Source organism: Mustela putorius, unplaced genomic scaffold, assembly GCF_011764305.1.
Source record: "Mustela putorius furo isolate JIRA1106 unplaced genomic scaffold, ASM1176430v1.1 tig00000129_pilon_pilon_pilon, whole genome shotgun sequence".
Classification (NCBI taxonomy): domain Eukaryota; kingdom Metazoa; phylum Chordata; class Mammalia; order Carnivora; family Mustelidae; genus Mustela; species Mustela putorius.
The window spans coordinates 26,710,266-26,717,936 of NW_025421290.1; the positions used below are offsets into that span (position 1 = coordinate 26,710,266).

Consider the following 7,671-nt stretch of genomic DNA (forward strand, 5'->3'; position numbering starts at 1 on the left):
AAATTTTGAAGCTATAATTATAAAAATATATTTTAAGTTCACATTAAAAAGTTAAAGGCTTTAAAATGTGAAAATACAGATTTCTTTTTCATACAATCTAGAAATCCAGATGTAAAAATAAAATCATAGGTGTTTACTTCTGATACAAAATGCATTTTTCAAGTGCTCTTTTTATCTGTACAACTTTTCCTTTTCAGCGCCAGTGTCTTTACTAACCTCCAAATCACCCTTTTACCCAGGAAGGCGTGGGAAGCCAGGGAGGTCTGCCAGCCCGGAGAGAGGGGCTGGAGCCGCAGCAGGGAGCAGGCAGCAGCCAGGGCCACATCCTGGGCACCACACTAGTTTGAAAGGATGGCTTCCTAAATTCCTTCATCTCAAGAATTCCTATAATATTTAACTGTAATTAACCATATGAAGTCCAATACTGATTGAAGTAATTTTTCATCATGTCCTATAATTTATAAATAAAGTAAACAGTCAACTTTTTAACACTTAATCTTTTACCACCCAAATACTTCACTTACCATTACTTTTGGTGCTCAAGTGTCCTTTAAACAAGCATGGTGGACCGTATCTGGGAAGGACAGAGGTTGCTCTGACTTTTAACAAAAAAATGTAAATTAGGATAAATGAAACACAACTTGTACAACAACAATATTGAATGTTTAAAAATAATAAATATATCTTTGATTTTAACTTTCAGAGTTGTTTAAAATTTTATTCAATCATGATACTAATCAGCAATGATATATCAGACAGACAAAAATTCTACTGCTGTAGAAGATAAAAGGCTATCTCTTAAAAAAATAAGTTGTTTTCAGCTGTACCCTGAGATGTTAGTTTCACTGAATAAAATGATAAATGCCTCATTATGTTATTTGATATATATTAATTTTATTCAGATTTTTTAATGATTTGGAGATAAAATAGAAGTGAGATTTTGAGTTACTACCTAAATACTAACTATTTCAGTTAATCAAAAGTAAGTCTGTTCTTAAAAGTAATTTTAAGAAAGTAATCCTCTCACAAAGTAGTTTAATTAGAAATTATATAATGTTACTATGTATAACATAAATATATAAAAATGTCAGAATCAGAACTTAATTACTAAAAGATGTCTTAAGGTTCATCTTGTCCAACCCCCTTATGCTCTTGTTTGGATCCTCGCTATTTCCCCAAAGTCAGTGTCTCATCTTTCAGACCAAATGGAATGTCAGAAAATTAGACATATACCTCATCACAAAATTAATTTCTCTCTCCCAAAAGTGAATTGTGTTTTGAGGAGTAACCTTCAAGATAAAAAGGCTGAGTTATAGATTTTAATAGAATTTAAATATGAATTTAATATGAATAGTGTATACCTAAGATGTGTTTTAAGAGGGTAAAATGGTCAGTCTGCTATCCGGTAGGCTGCTGTAAGCTAAAAAGGGATGGAAGGGACACAAAGTCTGGAAGAAATATGGATGAATGAAAATGGAAAGAGTGGTACTGAGATAGAACTAAAATCCAGGCCAGAGAACAAAGCCTACTAGAAAAGACTAAAATAAAAAATACTTGAGATCTGATTATCTGAGAAGATCCTTCTCTATTACAGGCCAGAGAGCAGGAAGGAAAAAATTAACTTATTATTTGGGACAAGAGAGGTCAAGGTGATACCATTTGAGTTGATAATGAAAGTCATGAAATTAGCATAGTTTGTTTCCATCAGGAAAGAAGGGGATCTGAGCCCTCAACACACAAAAAAAGCAACATGACCAACAAAACCTCTCTAGCAAATCTTGTTTCTCTGGAGGAAAACAAAGTGTTTCATGTTTTGCCTGCCTAGAATCCAATGTCCCTTTATCTGGAAATAGAACCTCAACTTGCACTTGGGTTGCCTTACTCTTGCCTTACTCTTATACCAAATAATTCAAGTAGAGCTTATCTCACAGCTAAGGGGTGGGCATATAATCCAAATCTGACCAGTTATGTTCAGTGAATCAGGAATAACAATGTGATCCAAGTCCAGCCAATGACACACAATCCTGGGACTTTTACTGGAACTATTAGGAAAGAGATACTCTCTCTACTTGGCTGGAGCCCAGTATAAGACAGAAAGAAGTCTAGTTCTCCTGGTGGCCATCTTGTACCAGACAGGGAACCAGTTGGAGAATGAAGCCTAACAGAAAGAAATGGAAGACAGAAAGATTCCTGGTAATTTCATTTGAGTCCCTGGATCTAACCATGTTTGACAGTACTAGACATTACTAGCCATTTCTTTACAGAAACTGAAAATTCTCTAAACCAGTTTGAGTTGGGTTTCTTCACTTGTAGTCAAAAGCCAATATACTGAACACTAACTGTGCGAGGGAGCACTTGGTAACTATAAATTCATTTAATCCTTATAACAATCCTATGAGATAGGTATTATCATTACCCTCACTTTAAAGTGAAGCACAAAGATTTGCCCAAGTTTACACAATTTTCTGTAATAGACTCAGATTTTGGATCGGAATCAAGGGAGACTTGATAAATGTTGTATGTTCTGACTGCTCTACCAACCAGCCATTCCTCTACCTATCTTCACTTTCTTGGACTTCCCTATTCCCTGAGAAACAAAGATATTAAAATTAGGCCAATTAATGATCCTACAATGAGCTATAAGTGTTCAAGTGAAAGGAACAGAAGCATGCATCTCACTTTAAATCAACTTAGAAATAATTAAGCTTAGTGAGGAAGGCATGTTGAAAGTGGAGATAGGCCACATCTAGGCCTCTCGTGTCAAACATTTAGCCAAGTTATACACACAAAAGTAAAGTTCTTGAAGGAAATTAAAAGTGCTGCTCCAGGAAACACATAAGTGATAAGAAAGTGAAATAGCCTTATTGCTGACATGTAGAAAGTTTTAGTGGTCTGGATAAAAAATTAAACTAGCTACAATATTCCCTTTGACCAAAGCCTAATAAAAAAAACAACAACCCAAAACTAGAAAAAAACAAAAATGCAAAGCCTAATCCAGAGCAAGTCCCCAATTCTCTTTTCTATGAAGGCTGAAACAGGTAAGGAAGCTGCAGAAGAGAAGTCTGAAGCTTGCTGGGGTTAGTTCATGAGGTTTAAGAAAAAAAAAAAAAAAACCACTTCTATAACATAGAAATATAAGGTGAAGGAGCAAGTTATCTGGAAGATCTAGCTAAGATCATTATTGAGGTGGCTACACTAAACAGACTTTCAATGTAGACGAAACAGCTTTATATTGGAAGATGTCATCTGGGACTTCCAGAGTCTCTGAGGAGAAGTCAATGCCTGGCTGTCATGCTTCAAAGGACAGGCTGACTCTCCTGCTAGGGGCTAATAATGCAGCTGGTGACTTTAAGTTGGAGCTAAAGCTCATTTACCATTTTGAAAATCCTAGGGCCCTTAAGAATTATGCTAAATCTACTGTGCCAGTGCTCTATACACGGAACAACAATGCCCACATGACAACACATCTGTTTACAACACAGTTTAATGAATACTTTAGGGTGGTTATGTGTGTGTGTGTGTGTGTGTCTGGGTGGGCTCAATAGATTAACAAATTTTTTAAAAGATTTTATTTTTATTTATTTGACAGAGAGAGAGAAAGAGAGAGATAACACAAGCAGGGGAAGAGGAAAAGGGAGAAACGGGGTCCCTGCTGAGCAGGGAGCTTCATGGAGGGCTCCATCCCAGGACCCTGGGATCATGACCTAATTCAAAGGCAGTCCCTTAACCAACTGAGACACCCAGGTGCCTCTCAATGGATAATTTAGGCTTACTCTTGAGGCCTATTCCTCAGAAAAAGATTCCTTTCAAAATACACTGGTCATCGACAAGGTACCTGGTCACCCAAGAGTTCTGATGGAGATGTACAATGAGATTAATGTTTTCATGTCTGCTAACACAATATCCATTCTGCAGACCACAGATCAAGGAGTAATTTCAACTTTCCAAGTCTCATTATTTAAGGAACACATTTCTTAAGGCTACAGCTGCCATTCCACTGATGGATCAGAGCTAAGTAAATGGAAAACCTTCTGGAAAGGATTCACCATTCTAGATGCCATTAAGAATATTTCTGATTTGTAGGAAGAAGTCACAATATCAACATTAATATGAATTTGGAAGAAACTGATTCCAACCCTCATGGATGAGTAAGGGGCTCAAGACTTCAGGGGAGGAAGTACCTGCAGATGTGGCAGAAATAACGACAGAACTAGAATTAGAAGTAGAACCTTAAGATGTGACTGAATTGCTGCAATCTTACAATAAAACTTTAACAGATGAGGAGTGGCTTCTTAAAGACAAGCCAAGAAAGTGGCTTCTTGAGAATCTATTCCTGGTAAAGATGCTGGGAAGATCGTTGAAATGACAACAAAGGATTTAGAATACAACCTAAACTTAGCTCATAGAATTAACTCCAGTTTTGAAAGAAGCTGTACTACGGGTAAAACACCATCAAAGGGCATCACAAGTTACAGAGAAATCATTCATTAAAGGAGGGGTCAACCAATGTGGCAAACTTCAAAGCTGTCTTTTCTTTTCCTTTTCTCCTTCTTCCTTCCTTCTTTTTTAAGAGATTTCTTTTTTTTTTTAAAAGATTTTATTTATTTATTTGACAGACAGAGATCACAAGTAGGCGGAGAGGCAGGCAGAGAGAGAGAGAGGAGGAAGCAGGCTCCCTGCTGAGCAGAGAACCCAATGCGGGACTCGATCCCAGGACCAGGACGCTAGGATCATGACCTGAGCTGAAGGCAGAGGCTTTAACCCACTGAGCCACCCAGGTGTCCCAAAAGATTTCATTTTTTAAAAAGTAATCTCTACACCCAGTGTGGGGCTCAAACTCATGATCCGTACATCAAGCATCACATGCTCCATTGGGCATCCCAGGCACCTCTAATGTTGTTTCATTTTAAGAAATACCACAGTCACCTCAGTGGTCAGCAACCACTACTCAGACCAGTCAGCAGCCATCACATTAATGCAAGACCTTTCACCAGCAAAAAGATTATGTACTTGCTGAAAGCTCAGATAATGGCTAGCAATTTTTTTAGCAATAAAGTATTTTTAAATCAGGGTACACATTGTTTTTTTAGACATAATGTTACAAATTGTTTTTTAGACATAATGTTACTGCATACTTTTTTTTTTAAAGATTTTATTTATTTATTTGACAGACAGAGATCACAAGCAGGCAGAGAGAGGAGGAAGCAGGCTCCCTGCTGAGCAGAGAGCCCAATGCAATGCGGGCTATCCCAGGACCTGCTGAGCAGAAGGCAGAGGCTTTAACCCACTGAGCCACCCAGGTGTCCCTGTTACTGCATACTTAATAGACTATAGTGTAGAGTAAACACAACTTTTATATACACTGGGAAACCAAAACATTCTTTTGACTCACTTTATTGAGATATTTGCTTTACTTCAATAGAATGGATTCTGCATTATCTCTGAGGTATGCCTGTATACTTAAAATTTTACATACATCTTTTCCCATACTTCCACCTCTGCCATGGGACAGTAAGTAAAACACAATAGCTCTAGGATTTCACATTCCTCTTCTGGATATAAAGACTGTTCTGCTGCTTACTGTGACCTTGGCAAGTTATTTATGATCTCTTAGTTTATTTGCTGTGAAATAAGGATAATACCTATCAAGAGATAGCTTGAGAATTATTTCTGATACACAGCAAGGGTAGCTTATGTTGCAAAATTTCTAAAAACTATAAAGGCAAGTTAGTTAGCTTTTCCTGGAATTTAGATTGATAAGAGTGTCAGAATATACAGTTTGCTATCAATGGATAGTAATTTCCTATATTCAGAACAGCACTTATTTTGACCAATGATTACATAATAAAGGCACACTCATATTCAAAGCAAGACTTATTGCAAGGAACTATCTAGCAGCTTGCTTTAAAGATACTTTTAAAAGTGATAATTGGGAGGGAGGATCTGGAGATTACTTTATCTGGCTTGAGGCAAGAACTCTCTTTGCTCAGAAAATGTGAAAATGCAAATTATTTGGATTGAGTGAATTCATAGAGATTTAAAGTTATATGGCCCCAAGAGTTCTACCCTAAGAATAAAGTGCAGGTGTACACAGTGATTATGGATTAGTCTTTCGCCACTAAAACTGCAGCCGGCAACACTGTATCATTTGGAAGCTTATTAGAAATGCACAATCTGGGGCGCCTGGGTGGCTCAGTGGGTTTAAGCCTCTGCCTTCCGCTCAGGTCATGATTTCAGAGTCCTGGGATGGAGCCCCACATCGGGCTCTCTGCTCAGCAGGGAGCCTGCTTTCTCTCTCTCTGCCTGCCTCTCTGCCTACTTGTGATCTGTCTGTCAAATAAAATCTTAAAAAAAAAAAAAAAGAAAAGAAAAGATGCACAATCTCAGACCCCACCAGAGGTACTGACTCATAATCTACATTTTAACATGATTTCCAGGGGATTCCTTTTCACATTAAAGTTAGAGAATTCCTGGGTTACTTGTTTTGTGGGGAGGCAGGTGGTTACAGAAGAAAGATTTCATATTTACTGATTACTTAAAATATGCCAGGAGTTATATATTATCTGCATTTAATTTTCAAGAACTCGGACATGATTGTTTTACTGCCACCTTCCAGGGATCAGGAAAGTGGGTGTCGCCCCTTGCGTAGAGCGGGGGCTTTGATAGGGGCCTCTGGGAGGTCTGACTCTAAAGACCAAATTTAGCTCCTCTGACTCTGAGGCACCGAGGTGAAAAAGGCTGCATGCCCCGCAGTTCAGGTGACCAGGGTTCCAGGAGTGAGGGCCACAAATTCTGAGCAAGGAGGGCCTCCCTCCAGTGCGCGGGATAACACCTGGGTCAACAGTGGCGACTGAACAGAGGAGCGGCAGCCCCCAGGGCGCTCCCGCACCCGTGCACCCGCGACCCGCACCCCGGATCCCAGGCCCGGAGCTAGGGCCGGCGTGAGGCGGCCGTCACTGCGAGAGCTCCCTTTACCTCTCCGGCTGCCATCCATGCTTAGATTCTCTTGCAGCCGCCGTGGGGACACGTTAGGACCCCTTCGGTCCTTCCCCGGGCCGGGCCTGGCCCCGCAGCAGAGGACTGGCGCGCAGGAGGCGGCGCGGGGCCGCAGCTGCCGGAGACCGTCTTCAGGCCGGTTGCTAAGGGCCGGGGCCGAGGCGCTAGGATTGTGACGTCACGGCGCAGGGACGTGCTCTCCCGCAGCCCCGCCCCCGGGGGTACCAGAAAAGGCGGGGAGCAGTTGAGGATGGGGGCACTGGGCGGGGAAAGTGCCTGAAAAGCCTGTCTGTGGCTCTGGGTCACAGAGCGACCTCCTGTCAGGAGCCAAGTCACCAGCACCTGCCAGGTCTTGACCTGCGGGAAGAGCAGGCGACAAGGTGGTCTCATCTGGCATCCACGGCCCCTGGGTCCCAGGGAAAAAAAATTAAAAATAAAAATAAAAATCAAACGCAGATGTTGATTGAGGTCTGGGTAACATTTAACCAGGTCCAAATAGTTAAATTTCAAAGTAGCTCGTGAACACTTGGATTAGTGAAAATCCTGGGGATGAAAAAGTCTATATATTTACATCTTGATTTTTAACCTCAATAATCAGTTTGCATTTCCTTTCTGCGTACTGAGCTCTACTCCTCTTCTCTCCCCACAGCCAGTGTTTTCATTTTAAGGCTCCAA

At 40.4% G+C, this 7,671-nt stretch overlaps 1 protein-coding gene across 3 annotated transcripts in view; it reads right to left on the reverse strand.

Moving 5' to 3' along the window:
• Window positions 1-7,145, reverse strand: part of SPATA7 (spermatogenesis associated 7) — a 40,591-nt gene extending 33,446 nt beyond the window's left edge. For all 3 annotated transcript variants that reach the window (XM_004739105.3, XM_013057853.2, XM_013057849.2), the window contains exons 1-2: window positions 6,976-7,145; window positions 525-599 (exon numbers count right to left, since the gene is read on the reverse strand). In XM_004739105.3, the coding sequence (XP_004739162.2) occupies window positions 525-599; window positions 6,976-6,994 (94 nt within the window). In that variant the 5' untranslated portion in view covers window positions 6,995-7,145. The remainder of the gene's footprint in view (window positions 1-524; window positions 600-6,975) is intronic.
• Window positions 7,146-7,671: the final 526 nt, after the last annotated feature.